Below are 19,082 nucleotides of genomic sequence, written 5' to 3' on the forward strand. Positions count from 1 at the left end.
TTATAGCATATCCCCCTTTACATGCAAGGGAACATTTATAAACAATTTTGGGGAATTTGGGCATAGTTCTTCTCCAAACTGCTTCCTGCTTTTTGTTGGGCAAATTAATTTTTTGGGAGTGTTCATGGCAACCTTTCAGGGGATTTGGTCCATCAAACCACATTAGTCTTGAAGCAATTCAGAGTTTCTCATCTTCTGTAGAAACAAAAGAAGAACCTCTTTTCCAAAGTAACATATCCTTAGACCCAAATTCTAAAGTTAAGATACTTTTATAATATACATGCTGGTTTTGCTTAGCAACCCACACAATGAAATGTCTCTGTACTTAGCTCCTTCACCATCAAAAATTTAAAGTAAACAGAATAATATACATAAGCCAGACTCTTCTTCTTTATTACATTTTTACATGGCTTATGTATTTTAAATATATGACTTTTTAATATTTATTTTATTATCTTTACTCTTTTAATCTATGACTGTACTGTCTCTTTAAAGACTTTCATTTTTTATAAACTATTTACTTGTTTTTATAAGTCTCTATACTCTTTCTTCTCTCTCACAAGCCCACGTACATTTTTTAAATGCACTCTGTCTTGTTTAGAGGTCTTTTATGTCGGAATCTGTCCTATTGTGTATCTATAGTTCTTTGCTGTCCAGGAGCGCTTCTTAAAATGCTAAGCACTTCTTAAAATCTTTAGCTGCGCCATTGCTAGGGGAAATACAGAAGTTCCTACTTGCCCCACGCAGCCCAGCATGGCAGAGCTGCTCACCGCCTCAGAGAGCCATGCACAATGCCCCATCTCTAGGCACACAGCTGCTCCATGTTGCCACCACACAAGCCATAGCACGTTGCTCGCAAACCCCATTCAAATGCTCTGTCTCCTGAAAGAGCCAGATGTTGCACTGGCAGCACAGCCCAGAAAGCCAGCATTTCAGTATGGTACGACTTTTTTCCTGCTACCACTGAATCAGGAAAACCTCTCCTAAAGGAGCTGTGGCATGCCACCAGCAAACAACAAGAAGCTGTGTTAAACTCTCCATTTTTGTGTTTCTAGAATTCCTTTTCAAACACTCTTAGGTTTTAAATGGATTTAGTTGGCATACAGAGAGGAATCCCACATCACCTTACCAACCAAACCATGGAAGTACAGGGTCAACTAGGGTCAACTAGAGAATATAAAGGTACCAGTGCCTGAACTGTTAACCTATGACAAGGAACTCATTCCTTTATTGTTATTCCTGAACGTACCTACCCTTTACTGGGATGGGTCCTCTTGAACAAGCTCCAGGCAACAATATCATTCTCAGGAGGCTCCTAGGTTGCAATTGGGAGGCCCTGCTAAGGCTTTAGCTATAACCTGTCCAATAAGTAAGGAATATCTGCCCCTCCAATATCCAACCTATTTCATGGAAGGGAAATGGAAACACTGCTGATCCAGGAAATTCCTAGAGTTCGGGCAGAGGACCATCTCCCTGGCTTGGTGAAACATGTACCACCCATTCATGGTGCAAGTGACATCTGGAGTCATGTCCACAGTCAGGCAGTATCCCATCAGTTACCCATCATAGTACAACTGACATCTGGAGTCATGCCCACAGTCAGGCAGTATCCCATCAGTTACCCATCACGGTACAACTGACATCTGGAGTCATGCCCACAGTCAGGCAGTATCCAACAGTCACCCATCACGGTACAACTGACATCTGGAGTCATGCCCACAGTCAGGCAGTATCCCAACAGTCACCCATCACGGTACAACTGACATCTGGAGTCATGCCCACAGTCAGGCAGTATCCCATCAGTCCAGACACAAGGGAAGGGACTAAGGTTCACATCAGGCTCCTCCTTGAAGCAGGTTCACTTATTATGCCTTGTTATTCATACTTATTCCATTCAGCCCCGAACACCCCCTTGTTGCCCATCCGAAAGCCTGGAACTGGAGACCAGTACAGGACACGCAGGAAGTGAACAAGAGGGTGGAATCCAGATCCCTGCACTTTGCTTGGTGAGTGCCACCAGAGCACACAGTTTATACTGCACTGGGCTTTAAAGATTCATTCTTCTCCATCCCCCATCAAACTGGAATGGGTTGACCCCTGAGCTAGGGATATCAGGACAACTAAGCTGGACCAGACTGCCTGGTTCAAAAACTCTCCCACCATACTCAATAAAGCAGTCAGCAAGGATCTAAGTCTCTTCCAAAGTAAATACCCTGAGGTAACCTTGCTTCAGTATGTAGGTGATTTATTTTTGGATGAGGAGGACTGTTTGAGAGCCACCAGAGACCTTTGGGAAACTCTATCCGGGTTAGGCTATAGGATTTCTGAAATGAAAGACAAATGTGCTCACCCAGGTCTCTGACCTGGGATGTGAGCTGAGAGACGGGGAAAGATGTTGTCCCAGCCACACTGCAAATCCCAACTCCAGCCGCCAGGAAACGAGTTAGGGAATGTCTGGGAGCTGTTGGACGTTGCCGTCTTCGGATGCCTGGCTTTGCTGAAATTGTCAAACCCTTGAACTCTGTTGTGGCTGGGGTAACACCCCTTGGATGGGACTGAGGACATGAACAGGCCTTTAAGACCTTAAAAGAGGCCCTGGTGTCAGCCCCGGCATTAACTCTCCCTGATCTCTCCAAGCCCTTTCACCTTTATATCCATGAAAGAAAGGGCATTGCCAAGGGAGTCCTGACTCAGACCCTGGGTTCCTGGAAAAGGCCGACAGCTTACATCTCAAAGAGCCGCTGAATGGCCCCCTTGTTTTAGAGCCATTGCAGCCTCTGCAATTCTTGTAAGAGAAGCTGGCAAGCCCACGTTGGGACACAGCTGTAACAGCCCCACATGATATGGATGCCCTGTTGGGAGATGCCACCAAAGTGGATGTCTGATGCCCATTTGACCCAGTACCAAGCCCTTCCTTTAGATAAGGACAGACTGACTTTGGATAAATCCTTGGCTATTAACCCCACCATCCTGCCGCTGGATGATCCTGAGGAGCCCTGCCATGACTACCTAGAGATGCTGGACATTATTCAACCTGACCTCCCTGACAGACATTCCTCTCGCTACCTGAGATGCAGGTCTCTGTACCGATGGCAGCAGCTTCATTCAAGAAGGGACCAGGTATGTGGGGGCGGTGGTGGTACAAGCCAGAATAAGGTCATCTGGGCACAAGCCTTGCTCAGGGGCACTCCACCCAGAGAGCAGAAATAATTGTTCTGACACGGGCTTTAAGGTGGGCTGAAGGAAAAAAGGTAAACATTTACACAAACAGCCGATATGCTTTAGCCATAGCTCATGTTCATGGACAGAAATACAAACCGAGGGCTTCTTCACCTCAGAGGGGAAGACTGTTAAAAATAAACATTAAATTGTCCACTTGCTAGAGGCCATCTGGCTGCCCACTGAACTCGCCATTATTCACTGGCCAGGACACCAAAAAGACAAAAGCCCCCAAACTCAAGATAACAACCATGCAATTCAAGTTGCCAAAGAGGCTGCTCTGGGGGAACCCAAGCCCCAGACTGCCCAATGTTGTCTGAGCTGTAAGACTTTCTACAGCAGCCCTGAAATCGTCTGCTGTTCCCGAGCCCCCACTCTGCCTCAGGGAAGGTGCTCTGACTTGGGGGCTCAGGGGAGCCACAACAGGCGGTGGATCTTGTCTGATGGAAGACTGCACGGCAAAGGGACCGCGCCCGTACTGGCTAGCTGCCTTGTTGTGCCACGCCCTTGTCACCTAGGAAGCCCTCAGAAGCCATCTCCCCTCACGTCGGGCTACCTGGACACTGGGAACTTCAGAGCATTTCAGACCACTGCCTGACCTGCGCCCAGGTGAAGGCACCAACAGGGTCAAGGCACAGCACCTGGTGAATTTGGGGAAGTGGATTTCCCTGAAGTCAAACCAGGACTGAATGGCTACAGATATCTTTTGGTCTTTGTCAGTACTGTCACAGGCTGCACAGAGGCCTTTACATCCAGAATGAAAACGGCCCAATTGGTAGCTAAGAAATTAATAATGGAAATTATTCCCAGATGTGGCCTCCCATATCTCCAGGATCCGACAATGTCCTGGCCATCAAGGCCAAGTTACCCTAATTGCTCTCTAAGGCTCTTAACATAAATTATTGGAAATGTTGTATGTAACATTCTCAAAAGCTCAGGAAAGTAGAGAGGATGAATATAACTTTAAAGGAGATTTTAACTAAATATCCTCTTGAAACTGGCGGTAACTGGTCAACCTCTTGCCTCATGACCTTCTCAGAGTCCAGTATACTCCTACTGAGGTTCACCACATATGAAATAGTCTACGGGTGACCATTTCCCATGATCCCTTGAGTACAGGCCAGACTGTTACCAGATTGCCTCACGCCAACCTCTGAGTCCTTAAAGGGAATCTTTAACTTTGGATAAAGATTCCCCCGGGTCCAGGTTGCTCCACCTGTTGGGTACCGTCCACCTTATCATGTGTTCTAGCCCGGAGATGCTGTATTAGTCTGTCACTTCAAAACTGACCGGCTTGAACCTAGATGGAAAGGACCTTACATCGTGATTCTCCGGACTCCTATTGCTCTTAAAGTCGCTGGTATTTCTGCCTGGGTTCAGCGCTCACACCTCAAAAACGCACTTGAGGAACCCAGAGAAGCCCGACCCCCAGAGGTGGAAAGTGACCGAAAGGGACCCTTAGAAATCAAACTTTCCACGGTTTGGCTGTCTGACATAACTGAGCTCTTCCTGTTGAAATAAGAGGAACCTCGAACACACTGTCATGAAGGCCAAAGATTGCCTTTATCCACCAGGGCCCATAGTTTGGACAAAGGAAGATACCTGCTTATAGATGCCTGTCTAACTTCATAAACTACAGGAACTGGTCCAGATTGGAGGTTTGGGAGGGAAAACTTCAGAGGAAAGGATGCAATAAAGTAGTAGATGCTGTAGCCAAAGAAGAGAAGGGGGTTTAACTCAAAAAAGACAAAAAAAAAAAAACCTTTCCTTTTCAAAGTGTTGTTTGGTTTTTTAATGAAGGTCATCAACCAACTCTGAGGCAAACAACAACAGGGCATCGCTCAAGGCCATGCAGCAGCACTAGAAGGGCTGCATTGACCTGGCCTGGCCAAGGCTGTTGACGCCTTCCACCTGTGTAAAGGGAAGACTCTAACCGTGACTTGGTGTGGCACCCAATAACACTCAGCCTGACTAGGTTCTCTGGTTTTCAGAGGGAAAAAATCCTTAATTTCTGGCGAAAGGTTTAAGACTCGGTTGTGGCTGGAGGGTAGAAAGTAAGCAACAGCCAGGTGTCTGCAGGCAAGGGTCTGAAGCCTCAAAGTTGGCCATTCTCTGATAACCTGATCCTTATCCTGAGAAGTACCCTGCAGAAGAGGCCACAGGCTGGCCCCACCTTACACAGGGAAAGTATAGGAACGGGAGAAAACCAGACTTAGGGAAGGCCGGCTGTTTTCACTTTCCCCAGTTCTACAGTCCAGCTTCTCATTCTATGGGTCGCAGCCTCCCGTGGGGTCATGTAAATGAATGCTGGGGTTGTGAACTATTTGGTAACAGTGGAATGTTTCTGAACACGTTATGAGTGAAAATTCATTCCAAATCAAATACTTAACGAATTTGAGGTGCTTGGGGCAGTACAGTTCACCCTTGCTGCTGCATGTGACTTTGGATCTGAACACATATGTGTACTTTGCATTGCCACACAACACCAATGAACCCGCCTGAAACACCTCCAATTTAAGGCCACTGTACATTACAAATTGTGGTGCTTTATTATATATATAAGCTTCTTGATCTTATAGAAACACCATGGTTTAATTATGTAAAACAAAACACTTAATTATCTCCCCAAAAGGTAAACACTGAATTGGTGTGTCTTTGGATTGTATGTTAGAATGTTTGAATTTCAAAATCACTGCTTCAGCTGCTCACTTGAGTTTCATAGAAAAGTTGTTGAGTGAGGGGGAGGGGAGATGGCTCAGCAGGTAAGAGAATCTTGCTCTTGTGGCGACCCAGTTCAGTTCCAAGCACCTAGACCTGCGGTTCTCAACCCCAATGGGTTGCAAACCCCCTGGGGGTGGAGTCACTGTTTCACAGGGGTGGCCTAAGATCATTGGAAAACACAGATATTTACATATAACTTCTTAACAGTAGCAAAAGTATAGTTATAAACTAGCAACAAAAATAATTTTCTAGTTGGGGTTCACCACAATATGAAGAACTGGATTAAAGGGTCACAGTATTAGGAAGGTTGAGAACCAATATGGTGGCTCATAGCCACCTATAACTCCAGTTCCAAGAGACCCAATGACCTTTTCTGGTTCCTCTGGGCATACATGTGGTGCACATACATACATGCAGAAAAAATATTCATACATATAAATGATAATAAATAAAAATTTAAAAGATTTTAAAAGTTAAATATGTTGTTAAATTTATCTTGGGATTAGGACAGAATTTCCAACAATTTCTGATATGGTTCTAAACATAATTGTGCCATTTGAACTGTGTATTCTGTGTATTTATGCAAAGCAGTATTCTCAGCTTTGACTCCTATAAAATCAAATATTGATCAACCCTGAGGCTGGCAAAATGGCTCAGCAGGCAAAAGCACTTGCCTTCAAACCTGGCAACCTGAGTTTGACCCCTGGAAGCCAACATGGTGGAAGGAAAGAACTCACCCCAGACAGCTGTCACCTGACTGCCACAGTGTGCTGGCGTAGCATGTGCACACACACACACACACAATGAATAAATAAATTAAAATATTGATCAACTCTGAAAAAAGTTAAGGTGCTTTGTCCTGCAGTATCAAATATTCAACCAAGATTCAATTCCAAGTGTAAAAGTAAACACATCGATTTCATTAGTATGCAAATCTGCTGCAATCTTTAATAAATAGTAAAAATTACAGACCAAAGGATCATTTTAAAATAAGTTTATTTTCATTACTAAATGTTTTATTTGGGCCAATTTTATATATCTCTGTGTAAAAATTTCTTGGAGTGGGGAGATAGCACGGTGAGCGCTGGCCGTGCAAATGTGAAGCACTCAAGCTCACTCTCCAGCACTGTGTAAAAAGCCAGGAACAGGGTGCATGCTTGTCGTTTTAGTTCTGGGCAGACAGGAACAAAGGGGGCTCATTGGCCAGCCAGTCTAGCTGAGTAAGTGAGGTCCAGGTAAAAGCGGGATCCTTGTCTCAAAATTCGAGGTAGAGAATGACGAAGGAAAAAAAAAATCACTGGCATTGAACTCTGGCCTTCACAGCGTGCACACACGTGTATGCACACGAATACACACCAGTGGGTTTTTAAATTTCTTGGGTGAAACAGGATTGTGAGTGATACATGTCTAAGAAACACTGCTACCCAGGGCCATTTTATTGACAGGTGAAATGCAAAGACACAAATCAGGCGTTCATACCCAGCTGTTACCTGAGCCTGTGGTCCACCTCTGCCTGGTTGGAGGGGTCCAGACCCCACAGCTCCTCTGTCATGGACTCATTGACCCACTGCAGAGCCGTGCTCACTGCCAGGTGCCTCTCTGTCTCCTCCGCGTCCGCCACCTCTGGCGAGGCATTCTCCATGACTTCAAAGTGCGCAGGTATCACCACGGAACAGATGTACTGGCAACGACACAAACGGTTCCACACTTTCTCTGCCTCTCCCAGGAGACAGGAAACTGAGTTCATTTAGCATTTAACATTAATGGTATTTTATCACCTACTTCAAGGAAGAAAACAACACATAATTTTTCTCTATACTTGCATACCTGTTGAAACATTGAGACATGTGACTTCACGAACCATTTCAAATTACTCTGTTAAAATACTGGTCTAAAATCCCACATTGAACTTTCCCTAACACTACTTCTCCAAAAAACTAGCTACAGATTTAACCTTATTCTTCTCCTCTCACAGGCTGTAGCAATTGTATTTATAAAAGGGAGGTAACAACATGAATTAAACAGTTAAATTGTTTTTATTTTTTAATTTACTTTTATTTTTCTTGAGATAGAATCGATGAAGAGACTCTAGCCAGCCTTGCCCTTCCCCCATTTCCTCTGCCTTCTAAAATTCCTTAGCTGATATTCCTAAAGCTACCCACCAACGTCTATGCTGTTATTTGGCCACTTCCTCCTCCTGAGGCTGACTACCAAGGCCCAGCTATCAAAGTATTGAAGTCCAGCAACCAGAAGCCCCCTTTGGCTCACCTAATTAGCATGCCCAATTAAAATAAAATAAAACCCTCATCCTCCTAACATGGGGTTTCCCATTCTGCCTTTATAAACCGCCATTTGCCAATGCCTGCCCCCTCCCTGTATGTATATGTATTTGCTTCACAAATATTGAATCCTAAAACATTACATTTCTGCAGTTGAGATATCCGTGCTGCTAAGTGCAGAGTTGGGCAGGATACATTTTAGAGCAACGCTGAGCTGCCACATACCTTGGGAAGATTTTGGATGGTGCAGGAGATCTCCACCTGGAGAGTAGGAAGCCCCAGTCCGTCCAGAATGATTTTTCCCGCTACTTTGCATATGGAGGGTGGCTTTGCAAGTTTAGAAAAGTAGTTTGCCTTCAAGACACACACAAAACCAAAAATCAGAAAACCGCACGGATTTATCTTACAGAGGCCAGACACAGTGACTCTCTATCCTATAAAACATCCCAGATCTGGATGAGCCCCCACCTCTGATAGAATAGCCCACGCGGAGTCTCCAGTCCAGGGGTGGTGTGTTGTAGTCTCATTGGTCTCTCAACAGGAATGCATCTCATCTTCATCAACAGGCCTAGTACCCTCTTCAGCAGGGGTACTAACCCTAACCCTAATCCTAGTGAGGTCAAGTCAACTGACTCCCTGATACTTCTTTCCAAGTTATGGAAGTTATTGATCTTTACAACACTGTGATGCATTCAGACTTAAGAAATCTGAAGGGGCTGATTTTATCCCACCCCACCCCACCTCCTGCTCCCAAACAGGCTTCTGGCTTCTGAAGAGTGAAGTTAAAGACAACAGTCTTGCCTGTCATCAGCTGTTGTATAGTGCTACCTCACTAAAAGGCCTCTGGGGAGTCTTAGTAATTCCAGTTTCTCTTAAGTGGCAGAGCACAAGTCATTTGGAAGGGGTCCAAGATCGATGCATGGATGGCTTAGCCCTCTAAGGGTGGTGCCAACCCTAGGCAGGGTGACCTGGGTGGTATAAAAAAGCGGGCTGAGCAAGCCATGGGTAGCAAACCAGTAAGCAGCACTTCCCCATGGCCGCTTCTTCGATTCCTGCTCAGATGACTTCCCTCAGCGAAGAGGACTGTGACACTGAAATGTGAGCCAGGCGAACCCTTTCCTCCCTAAGTTGCTTTTGGTCAGAATGTTGTAAAAAAGCAATAGAAAGTGAACTAGGGCCGTCCCTAATCAAGGTACAGGAGATTCCAGAGAGCTGTACCAACCAGTGTCAGGCTGCTAAGCAGACTGGGGAGAGCATCCCACATGGAAACAAAAGTGCGAGTGTCTAGCTTTGCACACTGAGACCAGACAATGTTAACAGCTCCTTTAGCAAGAGACCTTAGGGACTGAAGTTCTTATCAGGCCTTCACCCACTTCACAAACGTCCCTATTTACCACTTAAATTATTTAACGGTTGAAGATCCTTGTTATTTTAGTATAAGAGTGTGTCTATAAAAACTGGTATTTGTGTACATGTTCTGAGGAGGACAGAAGAGAGTAACAGATCCCCTGGAGCTAGAGTTACAGGAAGCTGTGATCTACCCGAGGTAGCAACAAGAACTCTTATCTACTGAGGTCTGTCAGTCTCCCTTGGGGCCCAGCAAAGGGTCTTAGGCCAGAAGTGCCTCACTTAAACGCCCGAGGCACAAGTTCTTTAGTTAGAAAGAGGAATCGAATTTTTTTCCTTTGGTCTTGTTTTAACCTTGCAGAGAGTTTCTAGAGACTGAGATAGCAAAGTGGTGCCCTAACTCGCTCTTCCCAAGACAGTCTCTGAGGCACAGGGCTCCCCTCTTAGCAAGAGCTCCTCAGCCACCTGGAAGGATTACAGTTGGAGGACGCGCCCTGGGAGAGCTCAAGGACGCTAAATCCAGAGTCCAGTGGAGAGGGCCTCCGAGCGAAATCTGCAGTTTTGGTATTCACGGGCCCGTGAAGTTGGGTACCTAGCCAAAGTAGGGTGCCTGTGGCATGCAAACCCTGGTGCCTAGGCTTGGCATCTGAGATAGCTGGAAGCAGTGGAAGCTAGTGGAATGAGGCTCTGGGGTGGGCTGCGGCCAAGTCACAGCTCAGTCCCGATCCCTGACAGCAGCAGCCGAGGTGAGTTTGACGTTCTGGTCTGTGTTTTAGAAAACCAAAGGCGGGCGGGCTCCCTGCATCGTAAAGAAGCCCGCAGGCTCGGGACAGCCTCCCAGGCTACAGGGCCGCCCAGGGTCCCCTCGACTCTCGCTTCTGCGCCTCAATTTCGGTCCCCAGGGGCAACTCGTCCCGGCTTCCCTCTCCGCATCCTCCCAGCTCGGGTCACTGAGCGCCTGGCCCCAGCAGCGCGCAGGCGCGACTCCACGACGCAAGCGCAGCGCGCTGCCGCAGCGTGGGCCGGGCCGGAGGGGAGGGGGAAGAAGGGGAGCTGGCCGCAGGTCCCTACCAGGTGCCCGTAGACGTCTGCGGGCTGGAGGTAGAAGGTGGAGTTGAGCAGCTCTTCCAGCCTGCGGGGGACGTCGTTCTCCTGGTAGTACGCCATCGCCTGCTGCTTCAGCTTCTGCAGGCCCCTGGTGATCCCACAGCTGCGGCCGCTGCCTTCTTCCCCCATGGTAGGACACTCAGGGCTCCAGCGGGGGTTTCGCCAAGGGGGCCCGCCAGCGTCCTTTGGTCGCTAGGCAACGCAACGAGATTCCCGACCCCTAGATCTCGCGAGGCTTCCTGCCCTCAGTGCAAGGAACTGTTTGCTTGCCATCGTTATCTGGTGCGCACTTATTTTCTTTGCTCTTCGTTCTCAGTGCTCTCCCAACCTCATTTGTCAGTGTTTCTTCCAGACCTAAGAAGCATTTAACGGTTGTTCGAGTTCATTTTGCAGAAGCTGGGGAGCGGTACCCGCTATTTTCATCTGTGGACAGGTGCTCCCCTGCTGTTCCAGTTAAGGAGGGAGAGGGATGCAATAGCCCAGGGTGCCCTTCCTGAGCCGTGGAGGTCCCGGGAATGCATCCATTCCAACCCATCAGCATGCTTGCTGCCCGCCTCGTGATCCCCTTAGAAACAGTTTTGCACACCCTTCTCCGGGAGATTACTGAGGGTGAATTCTCTGCGAGGAAAACTCCATGTAGGCAGTAAGGATAGTGATGTTTGGAGAGACCCAGGGTGCGGGCGGAGGTGACGCCGAAGCAGCACTTGGGAAGGTCATTGGGTCCATGGTCTCTGCAGAGGGCTCCCCATATCCTGTGCCAGTCAGGTACCATACGCAATGATAGAATTTACTGTGTTCTAGATACTTTGATGGTGCAGGGGTGGGCCGAGGCAGAAGGGGATAGGGTGTTGTCATTTTACTGTTGCCTGATTTATATTCCCAACAGAAAGCGGACTGCATAAAAGTTCTGTGCTCATCTAGAAAACACAATCCTACCTGTCCCGTCTGCTTGCAATCACTTAAAATAACCGTAGAGTGAAGAAGCATTTGGGAACAGTTGTTTTCCATAGTTGTGCTGTTGGGTGTAGGTGAATAAAATATGGGGTTCTGTAAGCACTGTTACATAACCCGGACTGACACCTACACCTCCCCTCTTCTGGACTCGCCAAGCGATCTCTCTCTCTCTCTCTCTCTCTCTCTCTCTCTCTCTCTCTCTCTCTCTCTCTCTCCTTTCTGTGGTGTGATGGATCATCACACTCTTGACCTACCCTCCTGACTAACTGACTGCAAATTCTTTGATGGTGGAAGCGGAGGCTGAGTCGCCGTCCTGTCCTCTGCAGAGCTAGCTGCTGACAGCCGGGTTTTTAGAAGATCCTTATATAAAATGAGTCCCCAGTGTGGCCACTGCTTCCATCTCTCTGCCCTTCCTCCTGGCCGCCCACCTCCAGTTGTAGACACCACCTTCTCCCGTTATGGTATGTGTGGGTCCTGCATCCTAAGGCTGCTCCACATTCACGCCCCCAAGAGTCTGTTCTTTTTTCTGAACTCCTTGCCCACTTGAATCCTGGACCACAAATCTCATCCCTTAGGGCCGACCCATTTGACTTTCTTTCTTCCTTCTTTTCATTGTTCCTCTGCTCAGCTTAGTTCTCTGGACTTACCACCTGGATGGTAAGTCCATCTACTGAACTAACTTTATCTCCAGACCCCGTTTAATTTCTTTTTCTTTTCTTTCTTTTTAATTGGATACTTGATTTTATGTATACTAGGACAGCCTCCAACTGGCTACGTAGTGGAAGATAGCCTTGAACTTCTGGTCTCTCTTCACCTACCTCCCGAGTTCTGGAGTTACATAGTGAACCACTATGCCTGGTTAATGCGGTGCTGGGAATGGAACCCCAGCCTTCTGACATGCCGGGCAAGCACTCTTATACCCACAGTCCTCATTGAATACTCTAATGAAAGACCTGAAGTGTTTGGGCTGGGACCACTGTGTAACGGGTTCTTTCCTCTCTAACCTGCTGGCCTCTGTGTTCCATGAGGACAGGGATTGCGTGTCCTATTCAATTCTGCATCCACAGCATCAACTTTCTAATAGATTAGATGTTCAGCAAATAGCTATTGGATGAGTAAATGGGTTTTGCACATAAAAATCACTAATAAAAACTGGCAAATGTTTTGGAGTTGGGTGAATAATAATTACTCTATCTCAAAAATGAGAAACGGGGATAGATACTTAGTCTATAGAGAAATTGTTAGAGAATTATACCGTTCTACATTTCTAAAAATATAGGCTAGGCAAGACAGATGTGGTTGAGTGGCCACACTAGCAAGCGTGATGCATGTTCGGGTCTACAGAAAGCAGTGAATCCAGGTAGAGAAGGAGGTGGAAAGGTTAAACAGTAAGGTTGCCGTTGGGAAAAGATGGGTGAGAAATAATGTAGAGAAAGGATGAGCAGGCTGGGTGAGAGGGTGGAGGTTGGGGAACCGAAGACTTGAGGGAGTATAGAGTTCTTTTGAGAGGAGCATGGAGCTGTCAAGAGTGGGCACACACAGGGCATTGTGGTCAAGAGTGGGCACACACAGAACAGTGTGGTCGAGAGTGGGCACACAGGGCAGTGTGATCAAGAGTGGGTACACACAGCAGTATGGTCAACAGTGGGTACACACAGCAGTGTGATCGAGAGTGGGCACACACAGAACAGTGTGCTTGAGAGTGGGCACACAGGGCAGTGTGATCAAGAGTGGGTACACGGGGCAGTGTGGTCAAGAGTGGGTACACAGAGCAGTGTGGTCAACAGTGGGTACTCACACAGGACAGTGTGGTCAAGAGTGGGTACACACACAGCAGTGTGGTCAACAGTGGGCACACAGGGCAGTGTGGTCAAAAGTGGGTACACACAGTGCAGTGCTGGCACTCGCCTTTAATCTCAGCACTCGGGAGACAGAGGCAAGCAGAACTCTCAGTGTGAGACAAGCCTGGTCTACAGAGTTGATTCCAGGACAGCCAGGGCCACACAGAGAAACTCAGAAAACAAAACAAAACAGGAGGAGGACATAGGTATGACCTGGAGTTACTGCATTGTGTGCACTGGGCTATATACTTGCTGGCCTAGAGTCTGGGAATCCTAGAGAAAAAGGGGGTGGGGAGGCCTACAGACATAGCTAGATGATATCTTCATACCGTAACAACCTGAAGGTGGAGATGTTGACAGGAGGGAAATGGGCCAGAGTCCTCTTGAAATAGGAGCTGAGCACTACAGAAGGATTGAGGACACAGGAGGAGGGCAGCAGCTATAAGAGGAAACAGACAAAGTGAGCTTAGAGCAACAGTCCCAAAGGCAAGGGGAGAGACTTGGTGGTGTGCCAGGTGTGTGTGCCTCTGCACCCATGCACACACAGGACAGCTCATGAACTCAGAGGACAACCCATGCTCACACACAACAGTCTGTGCATACACAGGATGACCTGTGTACTCAGAGGGCAGCCTGTACACACACAGGATGGCCCCTGAACACACAGGATGGCCTGTGCTCACACAGTACAGTCTGTGCACACACAGGACAGCCCGTGTACTCAGAGGACAGCCTATGCACACACAGGACAGCTCATGTACTCAGAGGACAGTCTGTGCCCACACAGGACAGCCCGTGTACTCAGAGGACAACCTGTGCTCACACAGGACAGCCCGTGTACTCAGAGGACAGCCCATGCACACACAGGACAGCCCGTGTACTCAGAGGACAGCCCGTGCACACACAGGACAGCCCGTGTACTCAGAGGACAGCCCGTGCACACACAGGACAGCCCGTGTACTCAGAGGACAGCCCGTGCACACACAGGACAGCCCGTGTACTCAGAGGACAACCTGTGCTCACACAGGACAGCCCGTGTACTCAGAGGACAGCCCATGCTCACACAGGACAGCCCGTGTACTCAGAGGACAGCCCGTGCTCACACAGGACAGCCTGAAAGGATGGAAGTCATGCTGCCCTCAGGCGCTGGTTCACTGGAAGCTTTTTTTTTTATATATTTACTGGTATCGAATTTTCTTGAAATGAATTACCCTTGTGACTGAAATTACAGTATGCTGGAGTGGTGTGGGAGAATTGTCTGTATTCTGTCAATCATGTATTTTAATAAAACGCTGATTGGCCAGGCAGGAAGAATAGGCGGGTCAACCAGGCAGGAATTAGAGGCAGGGCAATGAGAATAGGAGAAGGCTAGGGAGGAGGAAGCTCCCTCTGCCATTCCTGCCCAGATCACGGAAGAAGCAACATGTGAGCTGACAGCTGAAAAAGGTACCAAGCCATATGCCTAATGTAGATAAGGATAATGGGGTGATACATGGTTATAAGAGCTAATAAGTAGATTGAGCTAATGGGCCAGTCAGTTTATAACCTAATGTAGATTGTGTGATTTTCTTTGGGACTTGCTGGCTGTGGGGTACTGGGCGGGACAGAAACCCCAACAAGCTAGCCGGCCTTCATGTTACACTGGAGGGAAGGGTGTTCAGGTCAAAGCTAGAGACAGGCTGACTACTTGGAAAGGGTTATTAGTGACCTAGTTACTTCCTTACAGACTCCATCTTCTCAAAAAGAAAACTGTGTGATGTCAAAGAAGTACAGGTACCTCTCTGTCTACTTCCTCCAGTCAGTCGGCAAAGATTTCTTGACTATTAGTCACACGCCAGGTACTCTTCCTTAGCACTGAGTTTCTGATGACATTGCAGCTGCCATCAGTACACTGAAATCAGAGACCGAAAACTCTCCTGGAAACCTATGTGCTAGACTTACTTACAGCCTGTCAGTGTGGCCAGGTTCCAGTCAAAAGACTGTTCATTAATATTCCAATTTTATTTCCCACTAGTAGACATTTGGGAATATTGGGAGTTTGGCTACAAAGTAAGCTCAGATGTATGCAAATTGTACATCAACTTCACATCTTTGTTTTAATACCTTGGTGATTCTTTTCCCATTTCTACTAAGACTCAGTGTCTAAGGATTCTTCTACAGCATCAGAGCATGAAAGAAGTTGGTGTGAGGTTAATCCTAAAAATACCGAGCTGGAGAGCTGGAGGTGGGGGAGAAGAGAAGAGAAGGCACAGAACAGAGGCTCAAGGATTGCAAGAGTGCCTGGAACAGATGCAGGAAGAGAAGGTGGAGCTGAGATGCCCTTTAGAAAGGATGTGATACTCGAGAGAGCGCACATACAGCATCCCGTGGATGTCACCGGGAGCTGCGTGGAGAGTGTGCGGCAAGGGTGGTTTTGAAATGAGAGCTCCTACACCGGAATTTTGAGATCACATCTCAGTGCACATAGGACTGGACTGATAGTGTTTTCTAACCCTTTTGAGTGTGAAGACCCCCCCCACCACTTTTCTCTTTTTGATTTGTCGAGATGGGGTTCGTTTATGGAGCCCTGGCTGTTTTAGAACTCACTATATAGACCAGGCTAGCCTCAAATTCACAGAGCTCTGCCTGGCTCTGCCTCCTGAGTGCTGGAATTAGAGGAGTGTGCCACCACTGCCCAGTTGTAAACCCCTTTTAATAATAATAGCAACAACAATGGAGCGCCCACATCCCACAGGTAACAGTAGCTGTAAACACAGCAGCACTTTCTTAGCATGTTATAACTACTTAGATGCTCTGCACGTACAAAAGAGACTGTCTGTACAGCCAAGCCTAGTGTGCGCTTGGTGTAAGTTTAGAACTGAGAGCCCCTTCTTGAATAGAGTTTGTGGGCCTACTGGAGACCTTGATTGAGAACCAGCAAAGCTGTTTCCCTTCTAGACCCCTCTACTCAGTAGTTGTGATTCAAGAGAAATTACCAGAGATACATCCACTGGTCTCAACCAGCTAGTTGGAGACCCTTCATAGAGTAAAGGAAACGGTCTTCATCTTGCATTTCACAAGGAAATCTCTCACCCACTCAGTCATCTCATAAATGGGTGAGGATGGAGACGAATGCATTTGTTCATTTTTTCTCTATCCTGTCTAACACCTTTATTTAGATTGGAACCTGCTTGCCACACCTTTAATGTTCAAGAGTGATTGTTTAGATGCTTCTTGGGGGTTGCTATCAAGTGCTTGTTAATTCTTCTTCCTGCATTTGACATTTGTGTTGAAGTCATTTTCACAGGGAACTAATGAGCGTGATTGCAGGTGCCTTTAATCACAGACTCCTAGAGACAGAGTGGATGGAAGCGGGAGGAGGAACATTCACCTTCCTCTCCGAGTTGCCAAAGCCGAGAGGTAGGGTTGCCAAACTAATGGCGATTATAAACACCAGAAATCAAATATTAAGCAAAGTGGGAATGATTGACTAATAAATAAAAGCTTTTTACATCTTTTTTTTTTTTATTTACCAATGCCTCCTGGCAGTAGTCATTATTACTATAGTAGTAACAACAAAACTCCCAGCAGCAGCTGCCTTTGACTGGGACTTTTCATAGGTCTTAAACCTTCCAGACATGAACCCTCTTGAGTTTGCAAAGCAATGTCAAAAGGTGATTGGCCAGAGTGCACACAGCTCCTGCAGAGAAGGGAAACTTGATTTGGTCAGGTCTTGTTGACTCCTGTGCCCATTCATTTCCCATCATGCACCATTCCCATTGTCATGGGTTCTGTTCTCTCTTGCTAGCTCTCGCTGGTCTTTGGTACCGGTGTCCCTTCCGTAGCACAGCCAGTTGAATGGCTCACATTGAAGTCTTCAAAGACTCAGGGTAGAACATGTGACTCTTGGTGACTGGTTTCTGTTATGACCGTCACTCCAGAGCCCCCTGAGATTCTACTTACCTACGCACCATTAGAATCTAAACACTGCGAAGAGGCGTGTTGGAAAATGCTAATTGCGCCCTTACCCAGGTCCAAATTTAAACCTTTCCCAGGCTCAAATCATACTCATGCAGAAGTATTTTTAAAATATTACATTACAGCCAGGGTTAAGACCCACCGCTCTGAATCAGGTAGGGAAGAGAATGACCGCCTTTCCCCAAGAATGATCCAAGGAAACAGGTACGGTCAAGAGAGCCCAGAAGGGTTGAGCCTTGGGATCAGAACTCGTGATTTCAACTCTGTGACCTTGTACACTTCACATAACCTCTGAGTCTGTTTCCTCATTGATTAGTATTTTTTAAATTTCATAGTATTGCTGTGAGGTTAGTTAAAAATCCACATACTTCTGTCTTACGCCTCACACACAGAAATCGGGGACGGAAAAGCACAGCGTTGACTGCAGTTTTGTGCTGTTCCATTGAAAATCTTTCTTTAGCTCTGTACAGAAATCTAGATTGAGTGCAAGAGGAGACCCTTTCCTTTTAAAACAATATTAGTGACCTTTGAAAGTGATTAGTCTCCTGGGAAATCGTCACTTTTATCACAACCTTTAGCACTTAGGGAGCGAAGCAGAAGGCTCACACAGAAGCTAAAGTGTGACGGCTCAGAGCTGGTGCCCTGGCAGAGCCCTTTCCGATTCAGCCTTCCGGTCATTCGTTCAAAGGCCTCTGACACCGAGGACCCACGGATACTATGCTGGAGACGCTACGCTGGCAGTTTAATTGGTATTTTTCAGGAAATAAACATGCAGTTTCTGTACAGCCAGAAGTGAGGCAATTATTCGGCGAGTTCAGAACATAAAGAGAAGAGGGAAAGATCGGGCCAAAGAGATTCTCTAAGCAACCTACTTTTGCCATTTTAAAATAGATGGTATTTTTTTAAAGCTTCATAGACGTAAATGCAACTTGAAGGTATTTTGCGGCATAAGTACAGTCTAATAAAGCCAAGGAATGCTGAGAGATGCCCGACAAAGCTAGATTTTTCTCATCCTCACTTCCCTTGATACAAGTAATAAAATAAGGCTTTTATTTTGAATGAAGATGCTATCTTGTATGTTTTCCACACAGGGAGCAGCAAAGAAGAAAGAGAAAGGTTCCCAGTCAAGAGGACCTGTCCAGTGGGTGTCTGTTTTCTTGTTTACTGTGTATTTTTGTCTTTATGCCTCTTGGCCCCTAAGGCGGCCAGGAATGGGCATCGGGCCCCCTGGAACTGGAGTTGGAGGCAGTTGTGAGCCACCCAGTACGAGCTGAACTGGGGTCTGAGGCCAGAACAGGAAGTGCTTCTAATCACCCAGCTCTCTCACTACTCCCAAGCTCCCAAGTGTGTCATCAAGTTGTGGCAAACGCCAAAAAGTCCTTTCTCTTAACAGTGTCGAAAGGAGTTTTCCCGTCTTCCCGGCCCCTGGAGTTGTTCCCCTTATCAGTTTTGTTGTTGCACTTGAGAGAGAGTTAATAAGTTGTTTGACTTTTGTAATTAAACCTAAGAACCTGGCTGAAGGGGATTTCCCGCTTCCCTGAAGTTGGACTTTAATCTGCTTAAGAGGGGTAATCTGTTTCTTATTAGCCGAATCAACTGTCTCTGCTTTTCCACTTCTGATTGTCGGGAGCCTGGCCTGGAGTCTGGTGGTGATGCT

At 46.9% G+C, this 19,082-nt stretch overlaps 2 protein-coding genes across 4 annotated transcripts in view; one reads left to right on the top strand and one right to left on the bottom strand.

The window, feature by feature from the left end:
• Window positions 1-10,802, bottom strand: part of Eno4 (enolase 4) — a 34,543-nt gene extending 23,741 nt beyond the window's left edge. For all 3 annotated transcript variants that reach the window (XM_048423061.3, XM_048423060.3, XM_085694173.2), the window contains exons 1-3: window positions 10,638-10,802; window positions 8,445-8,573; window positions 7,431-7,621 (exon numbers count right to left, since the gene is read on the bottom strand). In XM_048423061.3, the coding sequence (XP_048279018.3) occupies window positions 7,431-7,621; window positions 8,445-8,573; window positions 10,638-10,802 (485 nt within the window). The remainder of the gene's footprint in view (window positions 1-7,430; window positions 7,622-8,444; window positions 8,574-10,637) is intronic.
• Window positions 10,666-19,082, top strand: part of Hspa12a (heat shock protein family A (Hsp70) member 12A) — a 156,215-nt gene continuing 147,798 nt past the window's right edge. The window contains exon 1 of the mRNA XM_087907728.1: window positions 10,666-10,803. Within this exon, the coding sequence (XP_087763854.1) occupies window positions 10,801-10,803 (3 nt within the window). The 5' untranslated portion in view covers window positions 10,666-10,800. The remainder of the gene's footprint in view (window positions 10,804-19,082) is intronic.

The sequence above is a fragment of the Myodes glareolus genome, chromosome 7 (assembly GCF_982192425.1).
Source record: "Myodes glareolus chromosome 7, mMyoGla1.1, whole genome shotgun sequence".
Classification (NCBI taxonomy): domain Eukaryota; kingdom Metazoa; phylum Chordata; class Mammalia; order Rodentia; family Cricetidae; genus Myodes; species Myodes glareolus.